Source organism: Alosa sapidissima, chromosome 2 (assembly GCF_018492685.1).
Source record: "Alosa sapidissima isolate fAloSap1 chromosome 2, fAloSap1.pri, whole genome shotgun sequence".
Taxonomy (NCBI): Eukaryota; Metazoa; Chordata; class Actinopteri; order Clupeiformes; family Clupeidae; genus Alosa; species Alosa sapidissima.
Window position 1 is genome coordinate 2,046,369 of NC_055958.1, and position 23,850 is coordinate 2,070,218.

The 23,850-nt window shown below is 43.3% G+C and overlaps 1 protein-coding gene across 7 annotated transcripts; it reads right to left on the reverse strand.

Annotated features, from left to right (window-relative positions):
* Positions 1-238: 238 nt before the first annotated feature.
* On the reverse strand, positions 239-23,310 carry b4galt4 (UDP-Gal:betaGlcNAc beta 1,4- galactosyltransferase, polypeptide 4). Of its 7 annotated transcripts, none has more exons than XM_042074142.1 (9): positions 23,171-23,310; positions 20,806-20,914; positions 20,237-20,482; positions 15,382-15,544; positions 14,571-14,809; positions 9,076-9,266; positions 4,833-4,955; positions 3,162-3,266; positions 239-3,035 (listed from the first exon to the last, which is right to left on the reverse strand). In XM_042074142.1, the coding sequence occupies exons 3-9, from the start codon at positions 20,360-20,362 to the stop codon at positions 2,906-2,908; spliced, it is 1,077 nt and encodes a 358-aa protein (XP_041930076.1). In that variant the 5' UTR covers positions 20,363-20,482; positions 20,806-20,914; positions 23,171-23,310; the 3' UTR covers positions 239-2,905. The 7 variants fall into 7 exon arrangements, with proteins under 7 accessions (XP_041930076.1, XP_041930061.1, XP_041930033.1 ...); XM_042074127.1 differs by adding an exon at positions 21,074-21,212 and having other exon boundaries at positions 20,237-20,914; positions 23,171-23,302; XM_042074099.1 differs by adding an exon at positions 21,030-21,212 and having other exon boundaries at positions 20,237-20,914; positions 23,171-23,302.
* Positions 23,311-23,850: the final 540 nt, after the last annotated feature.

Sequence of the window (23,850 nt, forward strand, 5' to 3'; positions counted from 1 at the left end):
AAATACATTTGAACGATTTTGTGTAAACATTCCATCTCCATGGTAAATCTCTGTGCAACTCCCACAGTGTTCACGGAACTAAATCCTCAAACTGTTTGTGAGTGTTCGCAAACGTTCGTGGGAAAATTGAAAGTAAACAAAAAATGGCGTTTGCCTGTGAATTTGAACACACCTCAGGTTCAAAGAGCTTCACCATCACTAGGTCCTAATGGTCCTGAACTCACTCAGCCAGCACAGCTCGTTTACAAAGACACATTTTAATCAACAGGCTTTAATCAACAGGGAAATCATTAGGATTGACATTATAAAAACTCCACCCCCACATTGCACTTGATTTTATTCAAAGGTCAAATTATTATCTTACTATATGACCTCTCCATTCCACAATCTCTACTCTCATTTATTCGATTTTCTACCCTACTAATCATTCAACCATTTACAATCTAGTCAAACATATATAGGCTTTCAAAACAAAGAAAATGACAAACCATTCAATGAACAGGATAGTCAAAAGTATTTTAAAAAGCGGTCAGTTTCACTCAAAGAAAGTTTAAGATGATTCCACCTCTTGCACTCAGTGATAATGTTCCGATTAAGAGAATAATCTCGATTCCAGGACTCGTAAGAAACGTATCCACCTTTTTCTTAGAAGGCCAAATTGTGAAGAGCTTTATTAGGAGTTATCTGTAGCTAAATGGCTACTCCTACTTCTGACAAACGCTTCTGGCGACTAAAATAAATAACCATTAATAATCAATAATAACACCTCATTATCCTCTTAGTAACTAGCTACACGGGGAACCTACTGAAACATGGAACTGAACTGCAGTAAGGCACCGCTGGTTGTAGAAGTCCTTTTGGGACAGATGGGGAAAAGGCCCATTGGAATTTACTCTATTCCTGTTGGCATGGAGATGATGATCAATGCATTCTCCTGGTTACGCGTTTCTGGCTGTAAACAAACAGCTGCCCCACGGCACCGTGGTGACCTCTTCTGACACATTCAATATGTTCTTTTTTCACAGTACAAAATGCCACTTAAAGGGCTTATAAAACTATGCAGTCCCAATGCTAAGGACGACAATGAGTTCCAGTCAGATTTACATTCACATCGACATAGACAAAAATAAAATATGCCACTCAGCTTGGCAAAACATTCCCTTCTTGGCTGCAAGAATCTTTTGTATGTCAGTAAAATCGAGGTGGGTGAGACTACATTCACTTTTGCAAAAGTGTGGGTGGATATATCTGTGTGTCACCCATGTAATCTCTGGAGTGTCTGTATATGCATAGGACGTGTCTTGTGCCATCACGTGTGTGAGGGGGCGAGTGAGTCACCGTCACATATTGACTAATAAATTCAGCTCAATTTTAACCTGTCAGTGTCAGACTACTACATGTCCTACCAGTCATTGTCACGCCGGTTTCCACTGAACGGTACCTGCTCAACTCAGTTAAACTCTACTCAATTTTGGTTAACCAGGTGCTTCCTTTTCGACCCCAGAAAAGTACCCCTTTAAAAGTACCCCTTTAACCTAGCTGGGTGGGAAAGCGTCACAGAAAGAAACTACCATTAATATGGGACACACAGTAACAGGGCAATTCCACGGAAAATTGACTTTTTGTCACATCCATAACGCCAGTGAAATGCCTTGGCATTTGTATGATGTGAATGATAACATTCTTTTTTTGTGCATTTTTTCTCATGTACATTCTTCAGCCAAAAATAGAAAATGCTCAAATTTCATGTAATCATTCACATCATACCATCACATTTTATTGGCGTTATGGATGTTACAAAAAACAATTTTCCATCAACAATTATAATGATGATGGAGGAAATCAGGGGGATTCTCTTTCTGATTCTTGGTATGCGACTGTTTATGTTAACATCAAATTTTAATCTATGAGAAACCGTAGAGAGACGGAACGCTTTTTCGAATTGCAGAGCGTTATTCCATTGTCAGAGTGCTAGATTGAATTTACGAATACACCTGTTTTGAATAACAATGTAATGTAATGTAATTGACAATAATGGCAACTGCTTCGAGCTAGCACTGACAGTATAGCAAAATTATTGAAAATGCCAGGCGTGTTCAGAATGTCAGTTTTCCACAGGAATGACCATCGCGACCAATCAGTAGCCAGCAGCACTTCCCTTTCTCTTCCCCTTCAGTAGCGCCTCCGCTCGCTTGAAGCCTCCACACAGGGGTACTAAAAATAGTACCTGGTACCAGTTTTCCCGTATGGAAAATCAAAAAAGGCGAGTAAAGTCGAGCCGAGTTGAGAAGATACTATTCAGTGAAAAACCAGCATTACTGCCTGTCTTTCAGGCCCTCCCATCAGATACGCAACAAGAGACATCAGTTTACAGAGATCAACCATATAGGAATAAAAACATAAAAACAGGAATGCAGAACAGCTAAATAACATATGTATTTCCATAGCTAACATTTTGTAGTGTCAGAAGCAATCCAGTTCAGTTCCCCCATCTGAAGGATGCATCCTTTTTGAGTTGCGTTCCTCAGTCAACGGTGAAGTATCCTCAGCATCTGATACGGAGAGCTTCGGATAAGGAAGGTTCCTCAGTCAATGCTGAAGCATGCAGAAATCAGATACGGATAGTCTTGGATCAGAAAGTATCCTCGGCACCAGATACAGATAATCTCGGATAGGGAAGCATCCTCAGCATCAGAACGGATAGCCTCGGAGAAGGAAGGTTCTTTAGTAACGCTGAAGCATCCTTAGCAACTGAATCCTGAACAGATTTGAGGAGCTCCTCTTAGCTGGACATACCTGGGATGGGAGCTGTGCAGTGTTGGTGAAAAGGGGGTGAGGGTGGGAGGAACAGCTGATTCATGACGCTGATGGGGATGGTTCTGTTCTTGTAACTTGACAGACACGTCTAGGGATGGCCGATCTCAACTGTGATGTTGACGTAGAGAGGAACTCTCTGGATGGAGACGGTTCTATAGGAACAGGAGTTCAGCCCATTTGAACGCCACATCTGAGGAGTCCGCCGCAATAGAGACATCCTACACACACACACACACACACACACATTAATACATGTATATTTAAGTGAAGTCTTTTTTCAGAATACTTTAAATGTTTTTTTGTTAATATTGCAGATTCTCGCTGTAAAGTGCACACACACACACCTGTCCTTGTTAATCTCGTTGCCGACGTCCCTCTTGTGGAACACCATGGTGTAGCGGCCCACCTCAGGTGAAGGCCTCACGATCTTCATCTTCTGCAGCTCCACCCTGAGGAGGAGCAGGGAACTGCAGAATGAGGGTGTCTGTGTGTGTGGGTTTATTTTGATGAGATGCTAATAATTGTACCCATGCCGCAGGTCATGACAAGTCAAAGGGACAAAGTTCGAGTCAATAACATGGAAGTCCAAGACGAGTTGCAAATAATTTCTAATTTCATCAAGTCGAGTCTGAAGTCATCAAAAACGTGCCTGGAGTCTGACTTGAGTCCAAGTCATGTGACTTGAGTCCACACCTCTGCTTCATACCCACTCCTCTACTGCCCCAGTACCCCATAATTACTGCTCCAATACCCCATACCCACTCCTCTACTGCTCCAATACCCCATACCCACTCCTCTACTGCCCCAGTACCCCATAATTACTGCTCCAATACCCCATTCCCACTCCTCTACTGCTCCAATACCCCATACCCACTCCTCTACTGCCCCAGTACCCCATAATTACTGCTCCAATACCCCATTCCCACTCCTCTACTGCTTCAATACCCCATACCCACTCCTCTACTGCTCCAATACCCCATAATTACTGCACCAATACCCCATACCCACTCCTCTACTGCTCCAATACCCCATAATTACTGCACCAATACCCCATACCCACTCCTCTACTGCCCCAATACCCCATACCCACTCCTCTACTGCCCCAGTACCCCATAATTACTGCTCCAATACCCCATTCCCACTCCTCTACTGCTTCAATACCCCATACCCACTCCTCTACTGCTCCAATACCCCATAATTACTGCACCAATACCCCATACCCACTCCTCTACTGCCCCAATACCCCATTCCCACTCCTCTACTGCCCCAGTACCCCATAATTACTGCACCAATACCCCATACCCACTCCTCTACTGCTCCAATACCCCATTCCCACTCCTCTACTGCCCCAATACCCCATAATTACTGCTCCAATACCCCATACCCACTCCTCTACTGCCCCAATACCCCATACCCACTCCTCTACTGCTCCAATACCCCATAATTACTGCTCCAATACCCCATACCCACTCCTCTACTGCTCCAATACCCCATACCCACTCCTCTACTGCCCCAATACCCCATTCCCACTCCTCTACTGCCCCAGTACCCCATAATTACTGCACCAATACCCCATACCCACTCCTCTACTGCTCCAATACCCCATTCCCACTCCTCTACTGCCCCAATACCCCATAATTACTGCTCCAATACCCCATACCCACTCCTCTACTGCCCCAATACCCCATAATTACTGCTCCAATACCCCATACCCACTCCTCTACTGCCCCAATACCCCATAATTACTGCTCCAATACCCCATACCCACTCCTCTACTGCCCCAGTACCCCATACCCACTCCTCTACTGCCCCAATACCCCATTCCCACTCCTCTACTGCTCCAATACCCTATACTGAAATTTCTTCTGGCCGTGTGTGTGTGTGTGTGTGTGTGTGTGTGTCTGCATGTGTGTGTTAGTGTGTGTTAGTGTGTGTGTGTGTCTGCATGTGTGTGTTAGTGTGTGTTAGTGTGTGTGTGTGTGTGGGTCTGCATGTGTGTGCGTGTGCGTGTGTACCGTATTCTGAGGTCGTCGTCCTCCCCTCCCCAGCCCCAGTAGCCGTTGGAGAAGCCGTTGACGCGGGAGAACTGCTCTTTTGTCATTGCCGTCACACCTCCAAAATAGCCTTTATAGCGCAGCCTGGGGATGGCAACATCACACCCAACATCACACACAGCTTTTTCTTTTTAACACAGAATGGTTAAAGTGTGTTGTTACGAAAATACATAAGCTACACCCAGGTACACACTGATACTGATTGTTTTGTTTATTTTTAATGGCACCTGCTACACAACAACTATGTGTGGCTGACGGTCCCTCAGGGGGTGGGGCTACACCCTTAATTGACTGCGACGAGGGCACCTGTGCTGGTTGGGGTTTGGGAACATGGCGTTTCGCAATGGAGAGTTGTGTTGACTCTGAAGACGGCGGTGGATGTTCTTTCGTATTTTTGGCCTGGTGTGATCAGCCGGAGGCCTACCAAGTTTCTCCAGGATTGGAGAGTGTCCCTTTGAATGAGTGACGGGTTTTGCGTTGTTTTTGGCTAGCCATATAGTTTTGTTTTCAGTACGTCGCCGAGTTGCCTAGTATCCACGCCGGGTTACGCCAACGCCAGCACACACTTGTACACGGGAAATACCTGGGAATACACCAACGTTTTGAAACAAACTAAAACTGCACATCCTCGGAAGGAGGACAAAGAGCCGCGCGGGCTCTTCCGCGAGAAGGCAGTGGCCCTGAGAACAGTCCCCGTGAGACGAGGTAAGCTCCATCTACCTGGGGAATCTGTCTGGTGCCGTTTCTGTTGGTTTTGGTTTGTTTACACACACACACCAACACTTAGTGTTGCTCCCGTTTCCCTCCACACACATGTTTACGGGGGTTTGACGAGCCGGGAGGGTTAACTGGGATGTAACAGTGTTCATCAACCAAACCTGGTTGACCATTGGATCACAGCATCAGGGACACTAGACAGGTGCGCGCTGCCCAGAGAATGCCCAAAGCCCAAACCCCAAGATTCTAAAAGTCCCCAGAGAATGCCCAATACACACTCACACACCATTACACCATTTTATTTATTCTCTAAAGTTGAGCTGGCTCCTGAGCACAAGACATTTCATTACTGGTAAATCCTTAGAAGAGTACATGACCATAAACTTGAACTTCACACTTTGAGTGCCAAAAACGCAATATTGCGTTTTTTTTTGTTCCCATGCATTGAGTGCCAAAAATGCAATATTGCGTTTTTAGCTTTTTTTTTAATTACATAATAGCCACTCTAACACATGTGCGATTTTAGGAACTCTATGATAAATATAACAAATAGATGACGATCGAAAACGCACAATCGGGACATTTTATCATAACTGGCTTTTGACGCATGCACGTCAGGTCAAAACCAGGCCATTTATTTTCGTGGGTTTATCACTAAGTGGCAGTCTCGCCAGGTCTCGCTAGGTCACTTCCCGGAAACTTTACAGGCAACACTTCTTAGGTGCTGACGGGGAAAATTAAAAAGTTGAAGAAAAAGATATTGCAGCAGGTGCGTTTGCGCCAGACAACGCTGTAGGAGTCCACCTTTCTACTAAGACAAGATGGCTCTGACCACGACAATCAGGGGAGACCAGGATTACCACACAATCAAGGGAGACCACACGCCAGGTCAAAAACATTAGAATGAGTGACTGACCACCGTGCTGAGGCACGAGTCACGCTTGCACATCCTTACCAGAGTGCCGAATATGTCGGTGATGGTGACCAAGAGGAGGAGGAATTATGGAGCCCGACAGCAGTAGAAAAGTGGTTTCGTGAACAGAAAAACTATATTTATCTCACCCCTTCTTTTACCCAGAAATGTAAGTGTCAGAAGAGTGACAGGCTCAAACAGCGCATATTTCATAAAAGATGCTATATCTCCATTTCTAGAAAAAAAAAAAAAAAACAGGGATTTTGATGAAAACTAGCTACTGTTTAGCTAGGGATTTCTCAGGAACAGAGGCATGTAGAAATACACAGTTTGTACCCACTGTGAGCTTAAAGACTCACTTTTCAAACGAGCCATAGTATGTGTCCATAGCAATAACATAGAATACGCTGCGGCTCTACAAAAATCGACGACAATGATCTATATTTCTGGCACTCTGGGCCGAAGCTTCCGAAAACATTCAAAGTGTTAAAGTGTAATTCCGGCGAAAATTGACCCCAGGGTGTTTTTCTGCATTAAAACACATAAAATAAGCCGTGGAGACAGTATTTTTCATTGACCAACCACTACAGAGCTTGGCCCGCTATATGCTATAGCCCCAAATCGCAAACAGTGGATTAGCTAGGGGCGGGACAGGATTCAGGAACTAAAACAGGCCCATCTTCTGTCTGACTCGAGTCACGTTAACCCATGCATTAAACCACAAACACACAATATTTTTAAAAAAGATCTGAAAACATACCTGTACAGGAAAGCTTTTAGTTAACTCATCTTATCCTGTAGACTACATTTTCAGATTATTCTACATCTGCTACTATTGGAGGGCGCAGCCAGCCAGAAGCAGATGGGCTCCCCCTATTAAGTCAGGTTCTGCTCAAGGTTTCTTCCTGGAATATGGGAGTTTTTCCTTGCCACAGTTGCCATATGGCGTGCTTGTGGGGGGTAAGAGGGTTAAGGCTGCCAGTCTTATGACGTCATTTTCTATATTTTTGATATGTTGCTGAGCATATCATAAACAGCAAAGAAAAGTGATTGATAATGACTGACTGACTACTATTGTGTTACATGCTTCAAATGTAAAGCACTTTGAGCTGCATTCTGTGTATGAAAGGTGCTATACAAATAAAGCTTTATTATTATTATTATTATTATTATGTCACTTGAATGCTTGAACATACCGGCAGTTCACGTTGACAATGGAGAAACGCTTAGCTTACTTCGTTCATGACAGAAATTAAGTTTTGTGCCAACAAGTTGTAAAAACACAACCCACAACACTGCCTTTATTTGGTGCAAATCTCCTTTACTTTATAGTTTGCGATTCACATTAGGCCTACTAGGCCATCACCGCGAGTGCATACGAAATGTTTTGCAATTTACCTAAGTTACTACCAGCAGTTGTTGCTTTTTTACTGCGTCGATTCGCGATTGAGTGCGCATCTAATGTATCAACGGTGTCTTCGCGGAGACATCCTCTTTAGTTTAATTTTTGCTGTTGTTACGAGCGAGCTTAGGCCTATAGACTACGATATGGGAAATACTTTATACGATCTGCTTCAGAAATGAATGGGGTTTCCTGGGCCTGTGCTACACCTTTCCACCAAGTTTGCGAAAATTGAAGTTTTTGCGATGTTGACAAACATGCGTAGCACATGGTCTTGATAGCGCATGCCACTAACGTCTGTAAAAACAATACATTTATGGAATAAAACTAGACAGGTAAGCCTACCTCGGATTAGCATTGCTGTTTACTCTTAAACTGCAATTTTCAGCCGCCAGTGGAGGGCATATAGCCTACTATGCATCCAGACAATATTTTGCGTCTCCCCTAATTCTGAAGCAGTGGCACCGCTAACTGAAGAGGAAACACTGAGAAGAAAGTTAATGCTTTAAATATGCTACAGCAATACAATATATAATATGTGAACTGAAACTGGACGGGCCATAATAACCTCTGACTAGTTTAGGCTGTTAAATTGCAATGTGAGCGGCAGCCAGCAGGGGATACGTCGCAGGATTATTTAAAAAGCAAATGTGCGTCTGCCCTGATTCTGATAGGCTACCGTGGCGGTATTAATATAAACCGTGGGGGGCCACCATGCTGAAATAAACGTAGAGGAAACACTGAAATATACAGCTTATTTGATGTGTTTTAATGCAGAAAAAAACCCTGGGGTCCATTTTCGCCGTTATTACACTTTAAGAATGCCCAACAAACCCCAACATGGTAAAGATCTCCAGAAAATGCCCAACAAACCCCAACATGGTAAAGATCTCCAGAAAATGCCCAACAAACCCCAACATTCCGAAGTGTCGGACACTGGTTGCTGATACCGATTTAGAATGTTCAGTAAACCAACTTCCAGTTCCACACTGCCCAGACAGTAATGGAAAAGAATGTCTTTTGGACATGTCAAACTCAAAAACTCCATCCAACAAACACCAACAAAGACTTCACAGACTGATAGTGCACACTGACCCAACTGTTGGTGTTTGTTGGGGCAGTGTGTAAGCACCTTCCAGCAAGCTGTATCCACTAGTGTCAGTTTAACTCACTTGTATCCTGTTACATTGCGCCCGACCACCAGGTGTTTGGGCTGCTGGGTGTCGCAGGTGTAGAGGTTGTGGTCGTTCTCAGGCACCAGGTCCACGTCGTGGAAAATGAAGCAGTCCCACGGCTGATCCTTCAGAGCCTCCAGGTAGCCCACGTTCAGCAGTTTTGCACGGTTAAACGCAACATTGCCAGCCTGGGACACACACACGTGCAAAATAATATATGTGCCACATGACCTTCAGCTACTTCAACGTTCAGCCCAAAATTAAAGCACACCTGGTGGATGACATAGTTGTTTAAAGCATTACTCTCAAAAAGAATTTCAAGTTTTTGCCTGAAATTGCACTGTGCCTATTTACAAGGGCATTGTTCCCACCTCTTCTGGGGCCTACCATCAAATGTTGGACCTCTATAGAAAGCCGAGAACCTCTAGTTTTCGTAGGAAACAGTCAAAATAAATGTGTGATGTACTCACAAAGAGTTACAGAGGCAAGAATATAGTTTTTTTTCTTTCTGCCGGATTACAAGCATCTCTAAACTGACCACATTTCAGCCCTCTAGGTCTCGATATCCCTTAGAAACACAACTGAGCCCTAGCACCAGGTCTTGTGAAGTTGTGTGCAAAAGTAGATCAATATAGAATGAAAATATGAGTGCTTTATTTGCCAAGGTATGCCCATGCGTTTTGTAAAATGCCTATGGATACTCCCCATAGGACTTTTTGTTATCCAAAATGCATACTAACAATCAAATGCTTATTGCACATGAACCCCTTTGTGTAGAAGCATAATCCTGGTCTCAAATGAAAGGTAACACTTTGAGGTTTCATGCTTGTATTTGGATTATACTTCAGGGGTTCTGATATGGAATGACTACACTAAATATGGAATGATTACAAAAATGTCTCTATTTTTGCATTTACTTTGTTGGTTCAATGAGTGTGTATAAGATAGACTATACATCTGTACAACTAATATTGGATAACACAACATGAAGATTCAATTTCTATGGATTCTTGTGAATATTTCAGTACCCAATATGTTGCATCTACTTATTATGCTGCAGCTACACTGCAGCCAGAAGTCAGGGTAGCACCAAAAGCGGGAGGGGGGGGGGGGGGGGCATTTTAAGATTAATCTAAGAATGTAAAGCACTATACAGATTGTACATGAAAAAAGTTGTAATTTTTGGATTCCCAAGAGCCAAAGCTTTGAAATGGTGTATAACATTACTATGCTACATAGCAATATGGTGCATACAATTGATTTAGAATGTTGGGGGGAGGTGGGGGAGGGGGGTAACCGTCCTGCCGGCGGGAAACTGAAAGTTATGTGGTTTTAAGCAGTAATAATTAAAAGACATAAAAAACAACATAGAATGATTACTCAGTGATGGTGATACTAGTCAAGCACCCAGTGAACAGCAGCACTCTATGGAGATTATTGAAGAAATTCCAAACTGTGCGTGCACTAGGGGTGTAACGGTATGTATGTATTCGTATTGAACCAAAACGGTACGGGCGTCACGGTTTGGTGCATGAATTTACACAGAGAATACACGGTATAAAAATAAATAAAACTAAAGTAATTATTGCAATGCGGAACTACTGTTCGATACGTGAGTTCATGGACACCTAATCTGTAGTCCCGCTTTAGCTCTGTGAAGCGCTCATTGGTGCATAGGTAGCCAAGGCCCGCCTACGTAGGTTATAGTTTTTTGTCAGGTCGACGGTCGAGGGAGTCAGTCAGAGATAGCAGCAGCACTAGGATGGGTATGGCGAGCGGTTCCGACCCACAAGAGAGGTCTCTTTAAGATCGCAAGTTTGAGAAAACTTCGGTTTCCTAATCAGTTACAGTAGTACAGATGAGAGAGTGGTGGATAAGACTGTGTCAGCATTGTGTCATCAGTTGTTGGGTATGTGAGTGGAAATACATTGAACATGCTATTGCACATACGACTCAATCACCCAGATGTAGGTCTACCAATCACTGGAACGAGACAAAAAAATGTCGCCCTGCATTTCTTATAAGCCTTTAGATCAGACATGTCAAAGTCAAGGGCCGCGGGCCGGATGAATTATCTACGGCCCCCGGGATGATATTTGATTAGTATTAGAACCGGCCCGCAGGCCACAGCGGCCGGCTGCTGTTTTGCACGCTCCAATACTCCATTCCCCACAATGCAACGGTAGCCCGCGAACTCACTGCGGCGCCGCAAGTGGGCCTCGGCTTCATTATTTATCAGTATTCAGTCAGGGCAGATGGCAACTTTCAGCTACCCCCCTCCCCAGTGTTGTGCCTGAAATCGTTCATATTTTGATCGAACGTGAACTGAACGTACTGTATTACTGATTGATGAACGTTACTGTGTGAACACGTTCATTCTGGTGTCTGAACGGCACGCTCTTTCAGTTTAACTTCGTTGAATAGGGTGACAGATTTCTACAGAGCCTTCCACGCGAAAACCCAGCTAAAACACAGGCCTTAATATGGAAGCATGCAGGTAGTAGTAGTAGTAGTAGTAGTAGTAGTAGGCCTTTATTGTCACATAGTCACAAAGTAACCAGCGAAATGAACCATCAACCTGTCCATACATTACACAAACATGCATATAATATGACAAGGGGGGTAGACAGGACAGGGAGACAGGGCATTGAGGAAGAATACAGCATAACATGAGGAGAGGGGAGGAGAAAAAAAGGCAACCCCCAGACTATGGGGAGTACAGTGGGGAACAGACTATGCTCCTGTGGGGAGTACAGTGGGGAACCCCCAGACTATGCTCTGACGATGGTCTGCAGAGTGAAATTATTCCCGGGCCATCGTCTGATAATTTGCTGCGCAATTGATCAAGGAGCCGCGGACAGAAAAAGAAAACAAACATTTCTGCAATTAGTAGGAAATACTTGTTAGTTTGGTGTCATCAAAGATAGAGGCATAGAAATAAGTCGTGGTATGAGCGTTTATTCAATGCATGCGTGCACGTTGGTAGCAAAGCTTCAACCTATTGGAAGGCTATTTAATTATGAAACGACATTTAATAGAACGACGTGGATTTATGCAACTTCCATAAAAAAACAGAGCACAGACTATATAAAACACTGTTTGGCATTAAGTATTAAAGTCAGCCAAAAGCTATTAATTAGTCTTCGTTAAAGATCTCCAGATCAGTGATTTACGCATGATCTGATCCGCCATTTAACGTTCACAAAAGCTGGTATTGTGTCTCCTGAATCCTTACATTCAGGCATTCAAATTAAATGTAATTAAATAACATATAAATATTCTATGTGTATGATGCTTGCATGAGGGAAACATCCCAAAACAATGGCACCCATAACTGCTGTTGTTTTGAGAAGTATTTCTCATGCAAGCATCATGCAACAATGCAAAAACAATGAAACTATTGTAGGCCTAATTATATTTTACATTAGTAAAGCAGTACTCTGATGTGCATGTTTTCACAAACTTTTGTGAACAATCTTAGCACTTTAAACATTGACTGTTTTGAAGTGCATGTATAGCAATATAGTATAAAAATAATAATAATTGTGATATATGATTATTTGATGGGGGGTGGGAGGAGGGGGTGGGTTCATGTAGGTGGGCCCTATGACCAAAGTATGCCTTGACTGGGCCTCAGGTCAAAGAAGTTTGAGAAAGGATGATGTAGACGACAAAGCAGCAAGGAGGCATCATATGATCATTTAAACAAGTTTTATGTCAAGGTCGGTGAGGATGGGAAAAATCGTACATTGCTGTGCAAACTTTGCCCGCACTTCAGTCACAGTCATTATTCATTTAATCATTAAATAAAATACAGTAGGCCTACACGTCTTGGTACAATAGGTTACGTGCAGTCATTTTAATATGTTTTAATAAACATTGAACCAGTCCGGCCCTCGGCTTGTAGCAAATTTGTTTTTATGGCCCTCTAATGTATTTGACTTTGACATCCCTGCTTTAGATACACATACAAATAGGGCCAAAACGCTTAAAATTATTTTGTAATGATGGAAAGCGGTGTAAACCGTGTGGTGATCACCTTTATGTGACTTGTGTTGTGCTCTCACATGAAGAGCTGGCAGTAAGTGTCAAGTGTCAATGCTAACCAGGCTAATAAACAAACCATGCGAACGGTAAAGTCATGTGACATTTAGTTAGGCTCCGTTTATGAAATGAAAGGAGCAATTTGTTTTTTTTGTTTTCTAGAAAGCAAAATAGTGTGACATTTTCACAGTTTTTTTAAAATCATTATTCTATGTAATTTGCACTTTCATAAATAAGAGATGCTGTAGGCCTATTTTCAGTTTTATAGCTGATTGTCTTATTTTGTTTACAAGTTACAGATTAAGTCTGTAGATGATGTGGGCTACTTGTTTACTGTTTACATCTTACTTTGCACACTTCAGGCTGTTGCAGCTAGCTCAGGGGAGAGATTAGCACTAGCTAGTAGGCCCTACAGCTAGCTCAGGGGAGAGATTAGCACTAGCTAGTAGGCTCTACTGACACATTCACAATAAAAAAAATTGCCTTTGCATTTTTTTTGCTTTTCCCTCCATTGGACCGAACTCGGACCGAACCGTGATGTCTGAACCGAGGTATGAACTGAACCGTGACTTCTGTGTACCGTTACACCCCTAGCATGCACACATATTCCCTTTCAGGGCCAAAATGGCCAACCACAGGGCTCGATAGTCCCCCTCATGGAGTAATGTAAACAAGGTCGTAACTCATCCGCCGCTCACGGCCCTCAAACCCGCCACCTCAACACACACCGGCATGGGAGTCGAACGCTCTAACCACTGAGCTAAAAGCCCAGGCTTCCAACTCAGCGGTTAGAAGCGTTCTTAAGGTTAGCGGTGTGAGGATTTACACGTGCAACTAGCGTGCTAGCTCAGTTCGCCTCCATTTGTGTGTGTGATGTACCTGATGATCGACGTAGATGCCGTAGTGTAGCTGCTCTCTCTGCAGGAGAGAGTGTGTGTGTGTGTGTGTGTGTGTGTGTGTGTGTGTGTGTAAAATACACCTGACATAGTTGTAATTAATGAACACATCAAAGCCGTTACAATAATAGAAATTGGTTGCTCTTTCGATGCTTACATGGACACCTGCTACAGTATGCTTCAAAACTGTTAAAATATCAACCATTGTACAATGTTTTCAATAACTCGGGCTACTCCAGAGTTATTGTAAAACTGTAAAATCATTGCCCTCATTTTTGGTAGTTTAGGCCATGTGCACAAGATGTGTGTAAGAGGCCTGCAGATCTGCGGACTACATAAGAACAAGGCCAAGAAACTGACAAGATATTGCTCTGTATCAGCAGTAATTGGCAGCCTCTACATATGGAGGCGTAGGTGCCACCTTTACCCCTAATGTGCATAATGGACTGGGATATTGGCTGCTGTTGTACACCTTTCTATCACATTTGGATTATGCCATGATATATGCTTATCTTCTAATCCAAATAAAGAATTTAAATGTGTGTGTTGTACCTGATGAATGACGTAGATGCCGTAGTGTAGCTGCTGTCTCTGCAGGAAAGGGTGCAGGTAGTGGAGCAGGTAGAGAAGGTGCTTCTCACGGTTTCTATGGGGGATCAGCACAGCAACCTTCTGCCTGCTGATGCAGTTGCTAGGCTGCGACTGGCCCCCCGGGGACAGCTGCTCGCGGTTCTCCTCCTCAACATCCGACAGGGACAGAGAGGGAGGGAATGACAGGGCTATAGCGCCACCTGGTGGGGTGGAAGGCACACACACACAGATCAAACAACAGAGAAACACACTTCATTTGTATGCACCTCTCTGATCCAGACCCAGCTACTCTCAACCAACTGCGAAACCACACTTGGTGATCCACTTAATCACGTTACCATGTCCTGTTCCCACACACACAACCACTCTCTCTGACAAGTTCTTGCTTTCCCACACACACACACACACACACATAGCCTAGAAATCTAGACGCGCCCCTACATTTGCTGCCAGGGCTAGCCTAGCAACTCTCCGTTGGCTTGTGAGCTCCAGAAATAGAAAATTAATCAGGACATTGAAATCGTGTATAGAGTCGTTTGGTGGGCTTAACATAATGATTGATGGCAGAATTGCAACGGTTTGGCTTGAATTCCCTGCTACTTAAAAACAAATATCCTATTGCGTGCAGAGGGAATTTGAAAGACAACTGATTATCCCGCCCCTCGGACTGAGCACTGCGAACGGTGAGTGCCCAGACCCTACATTTTAATGTGGGTCTGGCTCGCCAGGCTAACACACACACACACACACACACACACTCTCCCAGACTCACGCAGCAGTGGTGGGTGCTCTGAGCAGATCTGTAGCGGGGGCCTTGTAGGTTTCTCAGTAGCGGCTGCAGGTAGCTGTGAGGGGCGGTCGTGTTTGGCCCCCCCCAGCGGAGAGTTGACGTTCCGCAGGTCCACAGCACTCCCCCAAATCAGACGGGGGCTCTCCTGGGGGACACAGGCAGAGAAGCAGACCAGTAAGCCAACTAGTCATGAGTTCAGTCACGTTAGTGTGTGTGTGTGTGTGTGTGTGTGTGTATGTGCCATGCTTAACCGGCTAGCCCTGATAATGTGTGTGTGTGTGTGTGTGTGTGTGTGTGTGTGTGTGTGTGTGTGTGGTGCTCAACTAGATGGCCCTGACGTTGGGTGTGTACGTGCCATGCTCACCTGGCTAACCCTGACCGCGTGCGTGCGTGCGCGGAGTTTAAAATTGGCACCCGCCACGCCGTTTGGCGAAATTCATTCAGGAGAGCTCAACGTTGTATTGATTTTAATGTCACCAAAGTAATAAACTGAGTGTTCTGACTAGCAGGTGGTTTATAGGAGGAAGAAGTATTGCACTAAATTGGACTATTTATTGGGCTAATTAACTAAACTGTCCTAGTCGTCCTTAAGCGTGTCCAATTGCATAACGTAATTTAGAGGTGCGTAAACGCTTTTCCCAATTTCAGGAGGTGCGTAAACAGCATTTTGTTGTCTTTGTACTTGTACTCTGCACAATGACAATAAAGTTGAATCTATTTTCATCTAATATCTTTTTAATGATTACATCGGTTTGTGGCCGGTATAAATATATTTTGGCCAGCTATTTTTTTCTGTTTATCAGCCATTGGCAGACAAGTCAATAAGTTAATTGTATACCCTGTGTGTGTGTGTGTGTGTGTGTGTGTGTGTGTTGTGCTCACCTGGATGGCCCTGATGGTGTCATTCACAGCTAATTGTATACTCACAGCTAATTGTATACTCTGCAACTGGCTACTGGACTTCCTCTGTCAGAGGCCTCAAGTAGTACGTGTTGGCAACAATACCTCAAGCAGCATCACACTGAGCACAGGGGCCCCCCAAGGCTGCGTGCTCAGTCCGCTGCTCTTCACCCTGCTGACGCATGACTGCACTGCAACCTACAGCAACAATCACATAGTGAAATTTGCTGACGACACAACTCTGGTGGGTCTCATCACCAAGGGCGACGAGACCCAATACAGGTTGGAGGTCGACCATCTGACCACGTGGTGCAGGGACAACAACCTCCTGCTGAACGTCAGCAAGACCAAAGAGATTGTTGTTGACTTCCGGAGAGGTCACACCCAACACCTGCCACTGACCATCGACGGTGCTGTGGTGGAGAGAGCGAGCAGCACCAAATTCCTGGGGGTGCACATCAGCGAAGACCTCTCCTGGACCACCAACACTGCATCACTGGCGAAGAGAGCTCAGCGCCGCCTGTACTTCCTGCGGAAACTCAGGCGAGCAAGTGCTCCACCAGCCATCATGACCACATTCTACCGAGGCACCATTGAGAGCATCCTCTCCAGCTGTATCGCTGTGTGGGGCGGAAGCTGCACTGAATACAACAGGAAAGCCCTGCAGCGCATAGTGAACACAGCTGGAAGGATTATTGGTGCTTCACTCCCCTCCCTGAAGGACATTTACACCACCCACCTCACCCGCAAGGCGACCAAAATTGTGAGTGATGCAAGTCACCCCGCTCACAATCTGTTCGATCTACTGCCCTCTGGGAAGAGGTACAGAAGCCTGCGCTCCCGCACTACCAGACTCACCAACAGCTTCATACACCAAGCTGTAAGGATGCTGAACTCTCTCCCTCCTCTCCCCCCTCCACCCTCAGCTACATAACATCCTGGACATTGGACCCACAATGGCCGCGTGCACTACTCCACTTGCACACTTGTACACTTTACAACTTGTTGTTGTTGTCCTGAAAACACAACACTTCTGCTGCTCTTACATAACTTGCACCACTATGTCACTTTCTTTCTTACTTAGGTCAAACAGAACTACACAAGCCTTTTATTGGCCTGACTTTGCACTAGTATTTTATTGACTGTCTATGCACAATTTCAACCAAATTTTGCTGCTCTTATTTTTTTCATTATTATATGTGCCCTCTTATTTACTTACTTTTTTGTTTACTTGAATGTTATGTTTGTCTGTGGACTTAAATTGGTAAAATATGTCTTGTCTTCACCGTGGGATAGTGAGAAACGTAATTTCGATCTCTTTGTATGTCTGGAACATGTGAAGAAATTGACAATAAAGCTGACTTTGACTTTGACTTTGACTGTGTGTGCGCGTGTTGTGCTCACCTGGATGGCCCTGATGGTGTCATTCACAGCTAATTGTATACCCTGTGTGTGTGTGTGTGTTGTGCTCACCTGGATGGACCTGTGTGTGTGTGTTGTGCTCACCTGGATGGCCCTGATGGTGTCATTCACAGCTAATTGCATACCCTGTGCAACATTCTTTGATATAGAGAAAGCGTATGATATGCTATGGAAGGAGGGACTGTTAATTAAGCTGAATAGAATGGGTATTAGTGGTAAGATGTTTAACTGGATTAGAGACTTTTTAAAGGATAGAACAATAGAAGTGAGAGTCGGGGTTAATTTTTCTAACATCTATTCAATAGAAAACGGAACACCTCAGGGTAGTGTATGCAGTCCAGTGCTGTTCAACATCATGATTAATGATGTTTTCAATACAATAGACGACATTAGAATTAATAGAGCATTATATGCGGATGATGGAGTTTTGTGGGTAAAAGGACGCAATATTGATAATATTACAACCAAAATGCAACTGGCTATTAACAAGGTAGAAAAATGGGCATGTGAGTGGGGTTTTCATTTGTCTATAGAGAAGACTCAATTTATTTGTTTTTCAAAGAAAATAATAAATCCCACACTAGAACTTAAGTTATATAATCAATCATTAAAACAAGTTAACGTTATTAGGTACCTGGGAGTGTGGTTTGATGTCAAGTTAACATTTAAGGAACACATACAGAAAATAAATGAGAGGTGCAAAAAGGGCATTAATGTTTTGAAATGTTTGTCAGGGTACAACTGGGGAGCGTCAGGGATGTCCCTTAAAAGAATTTATATTGCACTGATAAGATCAGTGTTAGACTATGGATGTATTGTGTATCGTTCAGCATCTAAGACATTGATTGGTGAAATCAATAGAATGCAGGCTAAAAGTCTGAGGATATGTTGTGGTGCATTTAGAACATCTTCAATACCAGCATTACAAATAGAAACAGGAGAAATGCCCTTAAGCCTTAGACGTATTAAGTTGAGTATGGCTTACTGGATTAATTTAAAGGAACATGATGTATCACACCCCACTAAGAAAGTTCTTAACGAGTGTTGGGAATATGGTAGATCCCAGATTTGTAGCTTTGGTTGGGATGGTAATAAAATAGCAAACCAATTGGAAATAGATGGTATCAATTGTAGTAAGACTGTGCCCCTGGTAGGAACTCCACCTTGGTTGTTTTGTTCTCCTATGGTAATTATGGAAACCAAAGAGATAGCTAAATCTGGAGGAGTGTATCAGAACGTAGAGCAATATCTAGAAAGTATGTATTATGATACAACACAGGTCTATACAGATGCATCTAAAGATTCAGAAGGTAAAACAGGTATTGCAGCATATATCCCTGATCACAAAATCTCTATTAAAAAGAGAACATCAGACCATCTGTCCATATTTGCAGCTGAAATGACAGCTATTATTATTGCATTACAGTGGATAGAAGAAGCTAGGCCCCCTAAAGCAGTTATTTGTTCTGATTCAATGTCATCTCTCACATCTATACAAAATGGAGAATCATCATGCCGACAGGATTTATTGAATGAAATTAATAATATCATATTTGCAATCAGTCAACAGGGAATATCAATCCAGTTTGTATGGGTACCTGCTCATAAAGGAGTTGGTGGTAATGAGGAAGCAGACAAGCTGGCAAAAGAGGCAACTAAGGAAGAGGAAGTTCAGTTAAACATTCCTCTCAGCAGATCAGAAGTTAAGGTAATCATCAAACACAAAGTTAACTTAATATGGCAAGCTGAATGGGATAAGGAGAAGAAAGGTAGACATTTATATAATATACAAAAGAATATCCTAAATAACAAACCTATGTACCCAAACAGACAAGAGGAGGTTTGGTTTACAAGGATGAGAATAGGCCATACTGGTTTGAATAATAGCTTACATGTTGTAAATAAACATCCAACTGGAAAATGTGAGTTTTGTGGAATGAGAGAGGATGTAGATCATGTTCTTTTAAAATGCTTAAGATTCTCCAGACAAAGAGAAAAGCTAAAGAGGGAAGTGAACACAGCCAAGAAAGCCTTCTCTTTAGACACCTTATTAGGTGAGCCTAGATCAGGAAACATCACTAGTGCGGTCATCACATTTATCAAAGAAACACAATTAGCAAATAGGATTTAGTTGGTTGTTTTGTGTTTTTTTTATTTATGTTTTTTATTATTTATTTTATTTTTTATTTTTATGATTTTCCTTGAAATAACATCCAATTGATTGCATCTCAGTCCAGTAGATGGCGGTAATACACTTTGCCTGTAAACTGCCATAAAACCTGACAGAAGAAGAAGAAGTATACCCTGTGTGTGTGTGTGTGTGTGTGTGTTGTGCTCACCTGGATGGCCCTGATGGTGTCATTCACAGCTAATTGTATACCCTGTGTGTGTGTGTGTGTGTGTGTGTGTGTGTGTGTGTGTGTGTGTGTTGTGTGCTCACCTGGATGGCCCTGATGGTGTCATTCACAGCTAATTGTATACCCTGTGTGTGTGTGTGTGTGTGTTGTGTGCTCACCTGGATGGCCCTGATGGTGTCATTCACAGCAAAGGAGGTGATCCAGACGAGCAGCACAAGAGCCAGCAGCAGCAGGAAGAGGAACTTGGCCCTCCTGGTCAGCTTACACACCGCAGAGATCATCATTAGCACAGGAGCAACTGAAGTACCCTGGTGGACAGGTGAGGGAACACCTCAGCCAGGTGTCTGTGGTCACTGCGTCAGTTGCATTGGTCAAGGGATTGCCTCAAGTCCGTGTTCCTCGTCCTCATTAAGGCAAATGATGAAAAAACACTGCTTCAGTTACTCAAAGTAACCTCCATCTTTCCATCTTTGACAGTCAGGGTGCCGTGTGTGTGTGTGTAATAGCAGAGGAGGGCAGTAGTCCGTGGCAGGTTAGGAGTCCAGACAATGATTAACGCTTGAGCTTCTCGTCCGTCTGACTCAACAGGTTTCCCCTCCTCTCTAGTAAGACAGTATCTGGAGTCCAATATTTCAAGGCATCAACAGACAAGTCCACGGATCACTGTGTTTGTGTCCAAAACGTAACTGGACCCCAGGTAAACTCCTACATGTCAGATTTCCCTTACCAACCAGAACCGGACGCCCCCCCGCCCGCTGAACACTGGCGTTGCCAGGAGGATGTTCGTCTCGTGTCTCTTGTCTGAACTTGTCGACTGAGGTCTGGTAGTAGTCTACCTGCAACCACAAGGCAAGAGCAGATTTGAGACACAGATTTGATACATTACAAATATCACAACAGTCTGTGTGTGTGTGTGTGTGTGTCTGTGTGTATTTGCTTCAGTACAAATACCACAACAGTTTTTCTTGATAGCACAACAGACTGTCTAATCCCACCGATGCGACAGGTCATGTGCCGAAGTGCAGAAGGGGCGCAAAGAGGAAGAGCGGAGCTTCACTGGCATTCTAGAATCTCAGCAGAGACGTCTAATTTGCAGACAGCACTGATCATGCTGCTTTAGAAAGAGAGAAATCTCTGTGGAGATAACAGACCCAGGGAGGAAAGTCTCATTTAAGTGAATTATTCTTTTGCTCAGCTTTCAAGAGCTAGGGGGATACAGCATGACACAGGGCAGAATGTGTCTGATAGGTTGCATTTAGGGTGTTTCTTCAGAATCACACCTCCTTATCTTTTGCCCTTGGAGTAGAGTGTTAATCAGTGATCTGCTAGCCTGAAGATTTCCTGTTGCACATACCTCCACTCACTCACTTCCATAGCTTCCATGTCAACACATTCACACACACAAAACGTCCACAGCCTTCATGTCTCACCAACAAACACACGATCGGCTTTTTAAATTCTGCTACCAGTTGGACTTCTTACATCATATAACAATAGTGAGAATGGACAAGCATATCGCCTTTCAGATGAATTCGGTTCAACTCGCGGTAGCCTGAACGCTGATCAGGCTGGTTCACAAAACTTCACAGTAGGCATGGCCCACCAGTTCCCATACCTGTGTGTTCATTATAGATCAGTGACTGCAGGATATGAAACCGGAGATTTATCTTTTGTCTCTTAAATTCTGAGCAAACAATGGAGGAACACATTCTATTCTGCTGTTAGGCTACTTGCCACGTAACGTTAACATACGTCTTCATCAACCTTTTTGTACCCCAAAACCAAACCTAACATTGTCTTTGATATGAACATTTTACACAGTATTGGTATTTTTTTAAATTTTACATAAAAATACAATTGTGTAGTTGCACTGACTATGGTATATTATTATATACTAGCCTGGGTGAACCCAGACGAACCTTCGTTCTACTACAAGTTGCCATTTCACTACTGGTTGCGTGCCATCGTGAAATTAGCAGTTTACAGTTAACTTTGTTGCTGACACTCCGTTAGCTCTAACGTAGCGCGTTACACAAATATATCTCCAAAATTGACAACACTGTCGCTAAGCTAGCTAACGTTGGATATTCAACTAAAGAGCTAAAGTTATGCCAGCAAAATGAACAAGCGTAACGGTAGTGTTGCATTTCAACAAGACCCGTATTCAAATGTTCAGAACTAGTTAAATCACTGTATTGTTACTTGAAGTTAGCTCACAGTTAATAAAATAAGTGGTTTTAGCTTGCAAGAGTAGTATAACGTTAGATAGCCCCGTTAGCTGACCGCTGTCACGCTTTCCGGTGAAATATTATTTGGTCACCGCTATTTACCGATTTGCGGCTCCCATTGAACACATGTAAACAAAACGTCAATTATGTGCTCAAACTAACGCCGCTGATTATACCAGCAACCATTTGACTTTGATAACAAACTACACTTTCGTACAACATATATACAGCAAAAATAACAGAATTTGGATCAAGAAAGGTGGAGAAATCTCGGGAGGAAGAACATTGACGCTGCTTGACAGGGAGTGCTTTGCATTTCCCCTTGTACATGAGTCATAACTTGCTACTTTAGCGGCCGTTATCCCAGCCTACTTGTTAGAGTAATTTCATTCCAAAACATACCTTCATATTACATCACAATTTATAAATGAACTAAGTTTAAAAAGAAAAAACACAATATATTAGAGGGATTACACGAATAATTAGTAAGAACAAACAAGATTGCTACCGTAAATTCTGTTATTCCTGCTCTATACATGTACCAACATGTAGTTTATTATCAAAGTGAAATGGTTGCTGGCATAAGTCAGTAGTTTAACCACATAATTGACGATTTGTTTACATGTGGAATGGAAGTCAATGGGAGCCGAAAATCGGTAAATAGCGGTGACCAAAGATTATATCCCCGGATAGCTGAGTATCACCACTTCAACGATAACGTAACATACATTCCAGCATCATCATGTCAAAACAAGCAAATGTGGACGATAAAAGGCCAGGCCGCGTCCAGCCTCAGCAGTCATAACCTAATGTCGCTTAAGATTACACAATTAAGAGAACTGGTCGAAAAAAGCTCCATCTCACCTCCTCTTTTCTCCTGGAGTTTCAGGAGTCCAAGCTGACGTTGACATCTTCGAGTGAACTGCGAGCTGGGGTCTCATCAGGCGAGTTCGACTTGCGGCAGATCTATGCAGATCCAGAGCCCATCTACGGAGAGCCTTGCCCATAGACATAATATACATAGACGCCGCATCGACCGCTACTCCTTACTAGCGCTGACGAGATTTGGAGCCGCCATCTTGGACCGGTCATCCACTCCACTCAGTGTAATCTGTTTGGCCGGTGAGATGAGCTGTCAGCGCACTTAATTAATCATATCTCACTGAATACCGAACAGATTCTCACGCGGTTTTTTTGCTGCAAAGGTCATACATGTAGCTATGATACAGGACACATGATTTAGCGTATTTTAATATTCATAGTGGGTTTAACAGTAATAGAATATTCTGATATATGATATAAAGTGACCTAACGTCCGATATTTAAACTGGGAACATAATCCATGTTTGACAGCATAGACAAAACTAGTTTGATACAAGTTTAATGAGTTAAATATAGTTCACAGTTGACAGAAAAGTTCCATCAACAGCATTATTCACAGTCCACAGAAAGGTTCCATAAACATTTAAGTGAGATCAGTGCCATTCAGACATCTGAGGGGTATTCCAAGTAGGCCTATGTGGTTTAGTGACAAACTTGGGTAA

What these genes read in the sequence shown, in the direction of transcription:
- b4galt4 (XM_042074142.1), bottom strand. Translation starts at nt 20,362, where the DNA reads ATGATGATCTCTGCGGTGTGTAAGCTGACCAGGAGGGCCAAGTTCCTC. An exon ending in GCATCTACGTCATTCATCAG is followed by an intron (nt 9,267 to 14,570) that starts GTACAACACACA and finishes TGTGTGTCCCAG; the next exon opens with GCTGGCAATGTTGCGTTTAA. An exon ending in CGCAATGTAACAGGATACAA is followed by an intron (nt 4,956 to 9,075) that starts GTGAGTTAAACT and finishes TGCCATCCCCAG; the next exon opens with GCTGCGCTATAAAGGCTATT.